This window comes from Mytilus trossulus, chromosome 10, assembly GCF_036588685.1.
Source record: "Mytilus trossulus isolate FHL-02 chromosome 10, PNRI_Mtr1.1.1.hap1, whole genome shotgun sequence".
Lineage (NCBI taxonomy): Eukaryota > Metazoa > Mollusca > Bivalvia > Mytilida > Mytilidae > Mytilus > Mytilus trossulus.
Window position 1 is genome coordinate 76,771,703 of NC_086382.1, and position 17,008 is coordinate 76,788,710.

Consider the following 17,008-nt stretch of genomic DNA (forward strand, 5'->3'; position numbering starts at 1 on the left):
CGTCTCCTTGAAGGGTAATAGAGTATTTGCCATAGGATAGTGTTGCATTGAATAAAGCGCACACTTGATCAAGCGTCTCTGTGAAGGGTGATAGAGTATTTGTCATAGGATAGAGTTGTATTTAATAAAGCGCACACTTGATCAAGCGTCTCCATGAAGGGTAATAGAGTAAATTGACACCCTCGTATTAGCCAATCAAAATCTGGCATTTTGACATTGTAATGACTCCCATCTATTCTTTGCGGGCATTAAATAATGGACTTCATTAAAGATAACCGTTTTATTTATTGTCATATAATCCACTCTATTAACACAATATAGCATGAATAACAAAGGTATGCTGGTGCTCAATGAATGATTACAAATGTTGACAGGTAAGTATAACTCCAAATTGAACGTGAACATCAAACGGTAAAAAGCTGAAAGAACAAATAAAAACTCAATATAAAACCTATCAATCAAAAAGGTTTGCCAAAACATACAAAAATACAAAGTTGGCTTATGACACTAATTGTGTTCCATACATTCACATAAAAAATACAAGCATTAACAATATATCAAGTTTGGTAACATAACTGTGAGTCAAAACTGAGTGTGTACAGCTTTTAATGTGTTGAAAACTCGACAAGTATAAAAAATTATGTATGCAAATTATGACACGAATTGCTTTCCATACTTTAAAAATATCGAAATGAGGGGGGTGCTATGAATCATACAAAAATTACCAAAAAGGGTATTTGAATGTTTATAGAACATTTTTATAGTGTAAATGTTGTCTCTATGTGTTTACGAGTAATAACAAACGGTTGTGAAACAATAAAACAAATAATCTAGTGACGTGGCATATTTTGTCATCATTGTCATTTACCCAACGTTTATATACGTCATCAAAACACAATACATGTTATATATGTTTACAATAAACAGTTCTCCAGATTGTCAATATGCTATAAACTTACACTGTGCCGGAATCTGGCAGATATATCAATAAATGATGCTGAATCATCAACGTGAGCATGTAAATATGGGGAAATTGCAAAAGAGGGTAAAGTAACGAAGAAGATAGTAAATGTATGTCAACTTTCGGAAACATCATGAAATAATTACGGACGAGTCAGTACAGACATGAAGTATAATAAAATATAATATCATTATGATGTTAATATTAAATGTTAGCTGTATGTCACTGTAACACATTACAAAAATAAATGTATATATCTTGGTTTTTTTTCATTTTGTTTATCATAATACAATATCAATTACCCTTCAATATCACTCTATATAACAAATAAGAGATGTGGTACGATTACCAATGAGTCAACTTTTCACCAGTGACCAAATGACGTTAAAATTAACAAATAAATGTCACCATACAGCCTTCAACAATGAGGAAAAAACCCAAACAGCATCCCAAGTAATGAGGCACAGAAATGACAAATGTAAAACAATTCAAACGAGAGCAGCCGGTTTATCAAAAAGAAGTATGTGTGTCTGGAACACTGTTGACTGGCTTGTAAATATGCAAGAGCATGACTGTTTTTTTTTTTTCTTTGAAACTTTGATTTGTTTTGTTTCTGCATAGTTTCATAGAAGATGGCTTTATGGTTTTTAGTGCTCTCATTGTTCAATTATATATTCAAACTTGGTCTTTGTTTGGTGCAAATGGTAAAAAGCAATGTGAACTAATTTCTTAACATTTGCTTGAGGCAAGGTAAGTCTTGATACACATTTGATATTTGTTTTATAACATTTGGTTGAAGAATTATAACATTTGGTTAAAGAGTTATACCATTTGGTTGAAGAAAAGTAATCTTTTTTATATTTAGAGCACAGAATTTCAAATTTTGACAATTTTTACATTTATAAAGGGACATAACTTATGAATGGTAAACGTGAAGCTACTGAAATTCAATCATGATGATAATCTTTATGTTATGGTTATAAGCATAGTGTATAAACTTCATTAGGTATTATGCTAATATAAAAAAGAAGATGTGGTATGATTGCCAATGAGACAACTATCCACAAAAGACCAAAATGACACAAACAAAAACAACTATAGATCACCGTACGGCCTTCATAAATGAGCAAAGCCCATACCGCATATTCAGCTATAAAAGGCCCCAATAAGACAATGTAAAACAATTCAAACGAGTAAACTCACGGCCTTATTTTTGTACTAAGTCAGTTTATAGAAAAACCTCAAAGACTCAAATGGTAGGTTGCAACAGAATATTCCGTAGACAATGAATAATTGTTGATACTAACAAGTGAAACTGCGAGCTACTGCTCACTGATGATACCCCCGCCGCAAGTGGATAATATTAATAGTGTAAAAAAATATGCAAGTGTTCGGTAAACATGAAGTTGTCAAGTGATGAATCAGAAAACGCATCACACGGTATAGCTGACTTATATAAATCCTGAAACCAAATTTCAGAAATCCTTGTATTGTAGTTCCTGAGAAAAATGTGACGAAAATTTTCAACTTGGCTATCATGTGTAAAATCATACAAGTGTTCGGTAAACAGGAAGTTGTCGACTGATGAGTCTGAAAACGCATCACACGGTATTGCTGACTTATATAAATCCTGAAACAAAATTTCAGAAAGACTGACGGACGGACTGACGGACGGTCTGACAGATGGACTGACTGACGGACGGACTGACAGACAGAGGTAAAACAGTATACCCCCCTTTTTTAAAGCGGGGGTATAATTAACACTTTAAAAATACCTTGATGGTTGGAGATGATATCACAAATAGGGTTTTTCTTTCAATAATTTTGCTGAAAATGTTTGGAAAAATGGAGAAAAAAATCTCCTTTTAAGAACATTGAAACAGCTATAAAACTACCATAAAATTTACCTACAATTGATAATGATTGTTTTATCAGTTGTTATGTCATATGGCACGTGTCAAAACGGTTCATTGATTTTTGGCATATCAAAGAAACGGGCACGTGCCTAAATAATGTTGAATATCTTGTTTATTTATGATTATGTTTCTATAAAATTTGAAATGTATGCATTAAATATCAACCTCTAATATAATATGTAAAAATAATACACATAACAACACTCCTTCTAGTCATAAGTGGCATTGTATAGTCCCTAGTGCACTAAGGAGTCCTTAGCAGTGTTAAGACGTACCGACAATTCGTTTATGGTGCTGTTTTCTTTAAGTGACATGTCTATTGCCTAATTAACACCTTTATGATGTTTTTAATCTGTTGATCACTTTATCATGGGTTAATTTGTGTTTTCATAACGATTTACAGGGGTCAATGTTTACTTTGCAATTTCCTTCAATCCAGACTGTTTGTGACCTTTCTTTCTTCAGGCTTTAATTTTTTCAACTTTTTAAGAAAACTTAAATTCACAAATTTAAAAATCCCAAGAACATGTAAATATTGCTTAAACCACGAAAATTGATACCCACGAATTAAAGTACTTTCACAGTATTGCAATGTTTGTGAGATCTCAACCCTCCCCCTATACCTCTAACCAATGTAGAAAAGTAAATGCATAACAATACGCACATTAAAATTCAGTTCAAGAGAAGTCCGAGTCTGATGTCAGAAGATGTACCGAAAGAAAATAAACAAAATGACAATAATACATAGATAACAACAGATTACTAGCAGTTAACTGACATGCCAGCTCCAGACTTCAATTAAACTGACCGAAAGATTATGATTTCATCATATGAACATCAGGCACAATCCTTCCCGTTAGGGGTTTAGTATTATACCATCATAAAATATATGAGAAGAACATAACCCGTGTCATGCCAACAACTGTTTTTAGAATAAATGTGTTTAGTTCCGACGCAAAGACCTTATCAGTGACTCAATATTAACGCCAAAATATGCAATCTTTAATGACTTGACAACAGTATCGTAATTATATCCCTTCTTAATAAGTATATTCAAAGGTTTTGTAAGTTTCTGAGGTGAATACTGACACCTTTGTGCTTTATACAGAATATTTCCATACAAAATTGGATGTGAAATACCTGAACGTATAAGAATAGATATAGGAAGATGTGGTGTGAGTGCCAATAAAGTGTGAACGTATAAGAAGTCTGCATGTTGAGCTATATTTACGAATGATGTCTTTATACCGATGATAAAATTTAGTAAATGTTTTGACTAGTTTGTGATATCGAAAACCCTGGTGTAATAATTTTTCAGTAATACATAAATTTCTCTCGTTAAAATCTAAAACATTGTTACATACACGACCGAATCGTACAAGTTGAGATATATAAACACCGTAAGATGGTGACAAGGGAACGTCACCATCTAAAAACGGATAATTAACGATAGGAAATGAAAAATCATCCCTTTTATCATAAATTTTAGTATTCAGCTTTTCGTTAGTGATATAGATATCAAGATCGAGGAAAGGGCAGTGGTCATTGTAAGTATTGGCTTTATTTAAAGTAAGTTCAGAAGGATAAATTTCATTAATATACATACTGAAGTCGTCATTATTGAGAGCCAAAATATCATCCAAATATCTAAAAGTATTATTAAATTTGTTTATCAGATGTTGTTTTAATGGGTCTTTGCTTATTTTTGTCATAAATTGTAACTCATAACAATACAAAAAGAGGTTCGCAATAAGTGGTCCCCATTGGAATTCCGATAATCTGATATACGGAATCCCCAAAGCGAACAAAAATGTTATCTAGTAAAAATTCAAGGGCATATATAGTATCAAAGCATGTCCAATTGACATAGTTTTTTTGTTTTTTGCTACTAAAAAATGACCTAAAAGAGTTTGAACATATATACTCACATTCTGATTTTTTGAATGCCCATTTAATTAGGGGTGTGAATTTTTTCGTAATGAGAATGTGAGGCAATGTGGTATACAGGGTAGAAAAATCAAAACTTTGAACAGATTCAAAATCACCAATATAAGCATGCAATTTATCAAGTACTTCCAACGAGTTCTTGACACTCCAAAAGTAATTTATTCCACTATTTTCGAAGGCCTTATTTGAACAATTTATTATAAGGTTTTTAATTGTACCAAGTGTGCTGGTAAGAAGAATAGACAATTTAGTAGTTGAACAATGGCTTGAAGACGAAATAAATCTATGTTTGTAAGTGGTTTTGTGTAGCTTCGGAAGCCAATACATAGTTGGGACTTTCATTGTATTTGGCTCTGCTTGTAAAGCGGTGGCTAAAAGTTTATGTTTGTTACAGATTTCGTTTTCTGATAATGGACTCAGTTGGAATGTTGGTGAATTGGTGATTTCCTTTTTCAGAACCTCAATGTGAAATTTACGTCAAACAATAATAATATTATTAGCAGTTTTATCGGCCGGGACAAAAACAAATTCCTTGGCTAGTTCTTTTAGTTTATGTTTGATACGAGAAATAGGTTTATTGTGGTTATTGTTAATAGTAAAATGTTCTTTAAAATGTTGAATACGTATATCAACTATCTTCATTACTGAATTAAAAAAAGAGTCCAAAGATTTTTTGTCAGCTTTTTCCCGTTTTATCCATTTCATACAGTAAGTATGGAGTGAGTCGTGGATGATATTACGACACTCATTCCAATTAATAATTGACGGGGGACGATATTTAGGTCCTTTACTGAGGAATGATTTTAACTCTCGGTCTTGAACAATGTTAAGATCTCCTGTTATAACATGGGAAATGGGTCCATAAATATATTCGGAATTACTGCAATTAAATGAAGTAGGTGTATTTTCACTGATATTCACATCTTTACACAATTGACCATAATTAAATACAAATTTCCGGGTAGATTTCTTGTAAATATAACAAATAAGAGGTAGCTCAGTATTGTCAAAATATACAGGAATTTGTTCTTTAACAGAACGGTCGTTAAATATACCGGCAATATTTACAAAATCAAAGCCTTTATTGACATACTTAATTTTAATAAAATGTTTTTATGATCTTCCGGGCGATCAATTTTGGGAAATAATTTAGAATAACAATATGCCATAATAATTTGAACAATTTCATACTTAGGACTGTTATATGAAACTGTGTTGCAATCCTCCAAAATTTTATTTAACTTATTAACCGGTAACGAACAGAGTTTTGTTAACAGATAATGCCTGCCGTTGTTAACTACTAGTAACTGTATGAAGTATTCAATGTTGTAATGCACTGTAATATGGGCCTTTGCCAATTATTGTAATTGTGTTTGTGCCAATAAAATATTTGTATTTGTATTTGTCTCTTAATCAGTAAAAGGCTTCATATCAGTAAAGTACGAAATAATGAAAATAATGGAAATAATGGAAACTGTATTATGGTCATATACAAGCTTGTCTAAATTACCTTGAAGGTTTGACAAAGTTATTGATGACTGAAAATTTGTAACCACAGACTGAACCTAATTATGGTTTTAGTTTTAAAGGAGAATCATCTATTATGCCCCGGTAATTTTGAACTATATAAAAACAATAACTAAAACAATTCAAGATTCTATAATTATTTTAGGTAACTGGTCGATATAAATACACTGGAAAACTTGTTAAAGGTAAATTCCATCATTGATAAGTTTTGAGCATGTATTTACTGTCTTATTGATATTAAACCAACCTCAAGTTTTATTAATTTAATAAATAATTGTCTTATCTCATATATGTTGTAAGTTATTACTGAATAACAGTTGATGAAAGAGAGCTGCATATTTCGTCTTCAACATGGCAATGTCACTCCCACAAGGACAATATCCAATATAATGTCAGTTATGTGAAGGAGATCCTAAAGTAAAATGGAAGTGTCTGGACTGTGACTTATTGATGTGTAGTAAATGTAAGCAGAGGCGGATTTGGGGGGGAGGGGAGCCGCCCCCCCCCCCCGCTTTTTGGGAAAACAATTGGTTGCTTATATAGAGAATCACTGAAGCGTGACTGGAGCGGGCCCCCTCTTAGGTCAGTCAGTGGGCCCCAACTTATGAAATTCCTGGATCCGCCACTGAAGGATAAAGTACATTCTAAATTCAAGTAAAAAAAAGTCCATAAAATCATTGACATAAAGGATATGGTTCAACAAAGCAAGGGTATAAACCAACAGGACAAAGAAATGTCTGGTCACCCACAAGCATTGTTTGCAGAATGTTGTCCTTCTCTGTTCAGTAAATGTTAGAAAAAATAAGTTCTACAACAAACGTTACTTGTAAAATTAAAACACAGATAAGATACATCATTAGATAGGATTTACTTAACCACAAGTTCTGACGAGTATATACACAATCATTTTGAAGCATAATCATAGAACATTGAATCCTACATAGAAAAGACCTCATTTCAGTAGAACAATACTGTACAGTCCTTGTTTTACATTTCCCCATATCTAGTTTTATTTTTATGATAAATTATCAAATGTTTACACTAATAAAAATTATCTAATCTCATATAAGATGTATGTTGTAGGTTATTATTGATTAACAGTTGGTGAAAGAAAGCTGCATATATTTTTTTCAATATATGGCAATGTCCCTATCACATGGACAATATGCGATACAATGTCAGTTATGTGAAGGAGACCCTAAAGTAAAATGGAATTGTCTCGACTGTGAATTATTGATGTGTAGTAAATGTAAAGATAAAGTACATTCTAAATTCAAGTCGGAAAAAGTCCATAGAATCATTGATATAAAGGATGTAGGCCAACAAAGCAAGTGTGAAGAACCAGAAGAGAGAGTAAGCAGTTCTCCAACTAATGTTAAACTTAAAAACATTAAAGAATACAAGACTAGAACAGTGGACATCAGTTTTTTGGCAGTATCCCTGGATGGTTCATTATGGATTGGTGATGGAGATAAGGAGGAAGGTTTCCACCTCTTTACATCATATACAGCCCTACAGAATGTTAAACTTGTAGGGGATAAGGTGAAGGTCCTTTCCAGTTTTAACATTGAGGTATATGATATAGCTGTTACACCTTCCAATGACATTTTACTGGCTATAGAGGGATCAAGACTGAAGCAGATCAAGGCTGGATCTAATAAAGTGTCTGATTCTGTGTACTTTGTAGAACTGTCTTATATCACTAGTGTTCATGTGACTAAAGATGGCAGAGTGATAGTAGGTGGAGGTAAAGTGATTGTTGTTATGGACACAGATGTTAAATATCTAGCAAGGTATGAAGAGGATGAAAACAAGAAACCTATATTTGATGGAACTATTTGGTCTACAACCAGTACCCTGAATGGTAATATTTTTGTGGCCCAGCCATATTTTAATCCAAGAGTAGTTGTTTTATGTAAAGGAGATGTCATCAATAATTACACAGGACCTCCTTCCATCAAAAGTCAAAGAAGGTTCAATCCTCGGTCAGTTATAACCACACCAATGGACCATGTTATTGTAGCTGACTGTTTTAATCATTCACTACATATACTGGACAATACTGGTCATCTACTGACCACCTACAATACCAAAGACATAGGTATAGAATATCCACGATCTCTAACCATTACTATGGAAGGACCCTTTGCAGTGTTGTATATAGGATGTCGTAATACAGGGTCATGTGAAGACAGTTCTGACACTGGACAGCTGTACAAAACGAATATTATGGGATGTTAAATCAGTTTTCTTTAAATATCTTAACATTAACATACAAAAAAAGACAATATAATATCATTCTGATGTTCATGTTAAATGTTAGCGGTATGTCACTAGAAAGAATTACAAAAATAAATGTATATATCTTGGTTTTTTTTTCATTTTTTTTTTATCATCATACAATATCAATTACCCTTCAAAGTACACTCTATATAAAAAATAAAAGATGTGGTATGATAACCAATGACTCAACTCTTCGCCAGTGACCAAATGACGTACAAATTAACAAATGAATGTCACCATACAGCCTTCACAAATGAGAACCCAAACAACATCCCAAGCTATAAGAGGCCCAGAAATGACAAATGTAAAACAATTTAAACGAGAGCAGCCGGTTTATCAAAAAGAAGTATGTGTGTCTGGAACACTGTTGACTGGCTTGTAAATATGCAAGAGCATGACTGTTTTTTTTTCCTTTGAAACTTTGATTTGTTTTGTTTCATAGAAGATGGCTTTATGGTTTTTAGTGCTCTCATTGTTCAATTATAAACAGTAATGGGGGTAACTAGATTCTTAAAGAGAATTAACCAATATTCAAACTTGGTCTTTGTTTGGTGCAAATGGTAAAAAGCATTGTGAACAAATTTCTTAACATTTGCTTGAGGCAAGGTAAGTCTTGATACACATTTGATATTTGTTTTATAACATTTGGTTGAAGAATTATAACATTTGGTTAAAGAGTTATACCATTTGGTTGAAGAAAAGTAATCTTTTTTATATTTAGAGCACAGAATGTCAAATTTTGACAATTTTTACATTTATAAAGGGACATAACTTATGAATGGTAAACGTGAAGCTACTGAAATTCAATCATGATGATGATCTTTATGTTATGGTTATAAGCATAGTGTATAAACTTCATTAGGTATTATGCTCATATAAAAAAGAAGATGTGGTATGATTGCCAATGAGACAACTATCCACAAAAGACCAAAATGACACAAACAAAAACAACTATAGATCACCGTACGGCCTTCATAAATGAGCAAAGCCCATACCGCAGAGTTAGCTATAAAAGGCCCCAATAAGACAATGTAAAACAATTCAAACGAGAAAACTCACGGCCTTATTTTTGTACTAAGTCAGTTTATAGAAACACCTCAAAGACTCAAATGGTAGGTTGCAACAGAATATTCCGTAGACAATGAAGAATTGTTGATACTAACAAGTGAAACTGCGAGCTACTGCTCACTGATGATACCCCCGCCGCAAGTGGATAATATTAATAGTGTAAAAATATGCAAGTGTTCAGTAAACATGAAGTTGTCGAGTGATGAATCTGAAAACGCATCACACGGTATAGCTGACTTATATAAATCCTGAAACCAAATTTCAGAAATCCTTGTATTGTAGTTCCTGAGAAAAATGTGACGAAAATTTTCCACTTGGCTATCATGTGTAAAATCATACAAGTGTTCGGAAAACAGCAAGTTGTCGAGTGATGAATCTGAAAACGCATCACACGGTATAACTGACTTATATAAATCCTGAAACCAAATTTCAGAAATCTTTGTATTGTAGTTCCTGAGAAAAATGTGACGAAAATTTTCAACTTGGCTATCATGTGTAAAATCATACATGTGTTAGTTGTCGAGTGATGAATCTGAAAACGCATCACACGGTATAGCTGACTTATATAAATCCTGAAACCAAATTTCAGAAATCCTTGTATTGTAGTTCCTAAGAAAAATGTGACGAAAATCTTCAACTTGGCTATCATGTGTAAAATCATAAAAATGTTCGGTGAACAGGAAGTTGTCGAGTGATGAATCTGAAAACGCATCACACGGTATAGCTGACTTTTATAAATCCTGAAACCAAATTTCAGAAAGACTGACGGACGGACTGACAGATGGACTGACTGACGAACGGACTGACAGACAGAGGTAAAACAGTATACCCCCCTTTTTTTAAAGCGGGGGTATAATTAACACTTTAAAAATACCTTGATGGTTAAAGATGATATCACAAATAGGGTTTTTCTTTCAATAATTTTGCTGAAAATGTTTGGAAAAATGGAGAGAAAAATCTCCTTTTAAGAACATTGAAATAGCTATAAAACTACCATAAAATTTACCTACAATTGATAATGATTGATTTATCAGTTGTTATGTCATATGGCACGTGTCAAAACGGTTCATTGATTTTTGGCATATCAAAAGAAACGGGCACGTGCCTAAATAATGTTGAATATCTTGTTTATTTATGATTATTTTTCTATAAAATTTGAAATTTATGCATTAAATACCAATCTCTAATATAATATGTAAAAATAATACACATAACAACACTCCTCCTAGTCCTTAGTGGCATTGTATAGTCCTTAGTGCACTAAGGAGTCCTTAGCAGTGTTAAGACGTACCGACAATTCAAAGTTTATAGCATTTGTTTATGGTACTGTTTTCTTTAGGTGACATGTTTATTGCCTAATTAACACCTTTATGATGTTTTTTAATCTGTTGATCACTTTATCATTGGTTAATTAGTGTTTACATAACGATTTACAGGGGTCAATGTTTACTTTGCAATTTCCTTCAATCCAGACTGTTTGTGACCTTCGTTTCTTCAGGCTTTAATTTTTTCAACTTTTTTAGAAAACTTAAATTCACAAATTTAAAAAACCCAAGAACATGTAAATATTGCTCAAACCACGAAAATTGATACCCACGAATTAAAGTACTTTCACAGTATTGCAATGTTAACATACTATATGAACCTTACTTCATACCAAAATTTTCAAATATGTACCCTATTGCTTGTAAGTATAACACCAGCTGTGTCTAGTTTTAACCATTTATCAAATCTTTAAAACTAATAACAATTATCTAATCTCATGATTTGCGTTATTATTGAATAACAGTTAATCAGAAATAGTTGGTTTGCAGAATGTTGTCCTTCTCTGTTCAGTAAAATGTAAGAAAAAATAATTTCTACAACAAACGTTACTTGTAAAAATAAAATACAGATAAGATACATCATTAGATAGGATTTACTTTACTACAAGTTCTGACGAGTATAAACACATTCATTTTGAATCATAATCATAGAACATTGATTCCTTAGTACATAGAAAAGACCTCATTTCAGTAGACCAATACTGTAGAGTCCTTGTTTTACATTTCCCCACATTTATTTTTATGATAAATTATCAAATGTTTACACTAATAAAAATTATCTAATCTCATATAAGATGTATGTTGTAGATTATTATTGATAAACAGTTGGTGAAAGAAAGCTGCATATATTTCTTTCAATATATGGCAATGTCCCTACCACAAGGACAATGTCCGATACAATGTAAGTTATGTGAAGGAGACCCTAAAGTAAAATGGAAGTGTCTCGACTGTGACTTATTGATGTGTAGTAAATGTAAGAATAAAGTACATTCTAAATTCAAGTCGGAAAAAGTCCATAGAATCATTGATATAAAGGATGTTGGTCGACAATGCAAGGATGAAGAACAACAAGACACAGAAATATCTGTACATCCAGAAGCAAGAGTAAGCAGTTCTCCAACTTATGTTAAACTTATAAACATTAAAGAATGCAAGACTAGAAAAGTGGACATCAGTTTTTTGGCAGTATCCCTAGATGGTTCATTATGGATTGGTGATGGAGATATGGAGGAAGGTTTCCATCCCTTTACATCATATACAGCCCTACAGAATGTTAAACTTGTAGGGGATAAGGTGAAGGTTATTTCAAGTTTTAATCTGTGGGTATGGGATGTAGCTATTACTCCTAACAATGATATTCTACTGGCTACAGAGGAACCAAGACTGAAGCAGATCAAAGCTGGATCTAATAAAGTCATTGACTCTGTATACTGTACAAAAAGGTATACTATTGTCAGAATTCATCTGACTTTTAAGATGGCAAGGTGATAGTAGGTGGAGGTAAAGTGGTTGTTGTTATGGATACAGATGGTAAACATCTGAAAAGATATATAGAAGATAAGAACAATAGACCTTATTTGATGGATATATTCTGTCTATAACTAGTACCCTGAACGGTAATATTTTTGTGGCCCAGACACATCTTAATCCAAGAGTAGTTGTGTTAGGTAAAGGAGATGCCATCAATAATTACACAGTACATCCTTCTATCAACAGGCACAGCGCGTTCGTCCCACAGTCATTTATAACCACACCAATGGACAATGTTATTGTGACTGATTATAGCAATCATACACTACATATACTGGACACCACTGGTCATCTACTAACCACCTATAATATCAAAGACATAGGTGTAGAATATCTAAGATCCCTGGCCATAACAATGGAAGGAAACTTTGCAGTGTTATATATAGGATGTAATATGACATTCAAAGAAAGTTCTGACACCCGAAAGCTGTATATAATGAACATTATAGGATTTTAATTCTGTGCCGTCAAAATCATTTAGATATTCTGTAACTGTAAATCAAACAAAGCAAAATAATCATAAAATCTAAAATATGATCTTGATGTAAAATGTTACCTGTATATATTAACCATGATAAATGTAACACATTACATAGATAAACATATATATATGTGTGAATGCTATCATTAAATGTTGTTTAAAGTATTGCTTCACTTTTTTTCATTATTATACAATATTAAATACACTTCAAAGTCCAAAAACCAAAAGATGAAGCAAGTCTTATGAATATAATAAGATAACAACAACTGATACATAGCAAAAAGTCAAATAAAGACAATTGAGTATGCAGTATTATTGCCAAAGAGATAAGAGAGAGGCACAGGAAACCAAATGGACATACAACTTGTACAAACTCATAAGTGAAAAAAAAAAAAATTGACAACATCATGGCTAAAAAATACAAGCACAAACAGACAAACAACAGAACACAATACACATCATAGAAAACAAAAAACAAAAAACTAAACAATGTGAACCCCACCAAAAAACTTGGGGTGATCTCAGGTGCACGGAAGGGTATGCAGATCATCCTCAACATGTTGCCTCCATCTTGTTATTATACTAATTAATTGTTGGTCTTTAAACACCACTTTTAAGGGTCACTTTTGCAAATGTTTTGAGCAGTTTTTATTGGTGGAGGAAGTCAGCGTCCCAAGGGAAAACCACTGAACTTTGAATGAAAAACTAACAATCCAAGTCAATTAAGATTAGATTTGAGTGCACCTGCAGGTTCAGGGTTCAAACTCACAACCCCAATATTTATTAGTTGGCTAGTTATTAAAGTAGTAGAACTTCTTAAACCACTTGGCCACCAAGGCTCCTTTTTTAATATTAACTGGGAATTAACACAGGGGAAAACTGGAGGTTTAGACAAGAATTCATCAATATTGACATCATGTAACTGAAAAGTTTAGTTGCAAAGTTCTGGTTTGTTACAGGTATAAGAAATGAAAGATACACACTGATCTTTGAAATAGGGTTGTATTCTATATATTATATTGTAAATATTTTTATTAAATCTTTATGCGATTGCATAATGGGAGATTGATAACTTCAATAGTTAAGCAAACATTATTGATTAATGGAGTTCAAACTATGGGAGGAATTCACACATTAACAGTTGTCATGCAAAAGTTTTTCTTTGTATTACAAGTAAGCCAGAAAAAGCACTTAAGAAGTTTTAGTCAAATTCTTTAATTTAGAAAAAGATCTATCATGATTATAGTGTCAATAATAGGGAGATGAACAATTCAATAAGATTTAAGTATTACGTGTTTTAGTAACTCAGTTGTTAATAGACAGTTGCACAACATGAAAAAATGGCTGAATCTATTTATCAGTAATTACAAATAAACAACACAGTTTTATCTGATGAAACATGTATACAAACATAACAATATACAGATTAGATACATCATTGCATGATCTTACATAGGAATAACTTTACTAAGGCCGTGTTCACATTGACCTACACTCGGTATTGTATCAGTGTAATTCACACATAACTAAACACAATTACGTTCCCATTGATAAAACTCAATGTTTGCATGTAGTTTAAATCATGTTTCGTCTACATGCAGTCGATAGTCAATGTAGGGGCCTTGACGTGTGGGTTAAGTATCATACACAACAATAGGTATTTAGAACATGAATTTTACCGTGGAAGAAACGTTTTGGAATAAAATTGATATTCAACAGTAATAATGTATTAATAAAGTTCTTAACAGACATATTTGTCTAAACTTGATACATTTATTTGTTATAAAAGATAAACTGTAAGAAGCTTGATTAAACCCTGATCAAGAATCAAAGCATCATCATTGCCGAAATCATGATTCATTTGAAATGGTCTACCCGAATAGACTGGACGTACACAAAAATATTTGCAGCACTTAAGAAAAGTGTGCAGTAAATTGTATATTGTTTGAGTAGTATTTCAGATCCGTTAAAATACACTTAGAAATGATAATCAAAAAAAAAACATTAACCCACCACCTTTTTGCCAAATACTCCTTGGAGAAGTAATGCCTTTTGAAACAAACAGAACATATAGAAATGAAGTGATCCTTAACATTTCAATATGTTTCCGTCTATAAGTACGCTGCTACAGTCTTCGTTTTTTAATGCGTATTTGAGACATCTTTAGTATCTTTGAATTACTGCAAATCATCTAAATGGATTTCATAAAGGAGCGGTACCTTTCCAATTACTATTTATAATACCCATAAAACAAATGTAAATGTGTATTATGATGTCTGTGTTCTTGCTAGAATTGAATGGCATAGGTGCACACTTTAGATGAAAGGTAAATTAGTGAGGTTACTTGTCTGAAAAAGCAACAAACTGGATCATGGTTGTTAAGGGAAAAAATGAAATAAAACAAAAATTATGGCATCTAATTGGGGTTGCTCTTTTTCTAGAAGTTAAATGTTTATATTGCATCAAAAAGTATGTTTTTCCCTTTAAAAATCAAAATAGCATAGTACAGGGCTGTATGAACAAAGGTGTGGATAGGAATGCCAGACAGGACCTGTCCCCTCTATTTTGGGCTATTTACGACACTTACCGGGTATACTTATAAAGAATAGACTATTTTCATATTTATGACTTGATTCCGGATTATATAAATTTATTGCTAAACATTTTCTTAACACATCAAAATCATAAGAAAACAGCAATGTTTCCCTCATATTACACCTATTATGTTTGATTTTACTTATTTTGATTGCTCTTGCTTGACTGAGTACCAGGATTTCCAACCACAGAAAAGGTAATCTGTTGAAAAATTATATTATTTAGAATCAAGTCAGGAATATGAAAATATTCTATTAAATAATCACTGTGGTATAAGATTTCCATTTTCTATTGGATTGTACAGAATTGTTGTTGTGATTAATTTAAAGATTAGAAGTGGTTGCAAATGAGGCGACTTTCTATCTGGTTTGATACGATAGAAGTTGTTTTCTCTAATTCTTACTTGATTTATCCCTTTCATGACCTGATTTTCTTTTTTTAATCAATGTGTGGTTTATTTGATTTCAGTTTTCATTGGTCAAATTTTATTGCTTTCCTCTGAAATTCCTATCAACCTTTACCTCAAGAAAAAGGCAACCATCCTTGATGGTGTCACTAAGAAGAAACACATCTATTTGCAGGTTGTTCAAAAAGAAAGATTAAGATTGTCCGCATATCGTCTAAAAATTTATTAGATTAACAGACTAAGTACCTTGCCTGTCGGATAGAATGTACACTTTACACCACATATAGTTGATCTATTGAATATCTGAGAAATGGACCTCAACATGTAACTTAAATCTTAACCAAATGTAACTGTCATGATTAAATGATGTACCAACTATCAAATCAAAATCATTAAGCATGTCAAAGAAAGTGTGGAAAACTGATTATTTGAATGAATTTTTGAAGTCCAAACACCATAAATCTGCACAAAATCATCAGACTGGAACAAAATTACATTTGATTTGTAAATTGTAATGAAAAACAATATTCTAACTATTGAATTATTTAGTAACATCTTCAAGCATGACAAGAAAATGTGCAGAAAACTGAATATTGGAGTGAATTTGCCAAGTCCAAGGACTATAACTCTGCACAAAATATCAAACCAGAACAAAATTCAGAGTTGATCTGTAACTTGTCCATATAAATCATGTTAGTAAATATCAAAACCATATCTTCAAGCACAAAGAAAAATAGTGTGAAAAACAGATTTGCCTGACTGACCTGATGGACAAACATTCAGAGTGCAAACCTAAAGTCCTCTTTGACTTCGTTGGTAGGTGACTTAAAAAAAGATGTGGGATATACATACCAATGAGGCAGCAACCCATCAACGACTATATTTAAGTGTAACCTTCCTGTGGGCTTCATATACCACATGCTTCAATAATAATAAACCTCCAAAAAGCATGTTATTGGTAACTATGAC

General features: G+C 32.4%; 1 protein-coding gene across 1 annotated transcript; it reads left to right on the top strand.

The window, feature by feature from the left end:
- The first annotated feature begins 7,494 nt into the window (after positions 1-7,494).
- LOC134688192 (uncharacterized) lies at positions 7,495-8,592 on the top strand. Its single transcript, XM_063548662.1, has one exon. The coding sequence runs from the start codon at positions 7,495-7,497 to the stop codon at positions 8,590-8,592; it is 1,098 nt and encodes a 365-aa protein (XP_063404732.1).
- Positions 8,593-17,008: the final 8,416 nt, after the last annotated feature.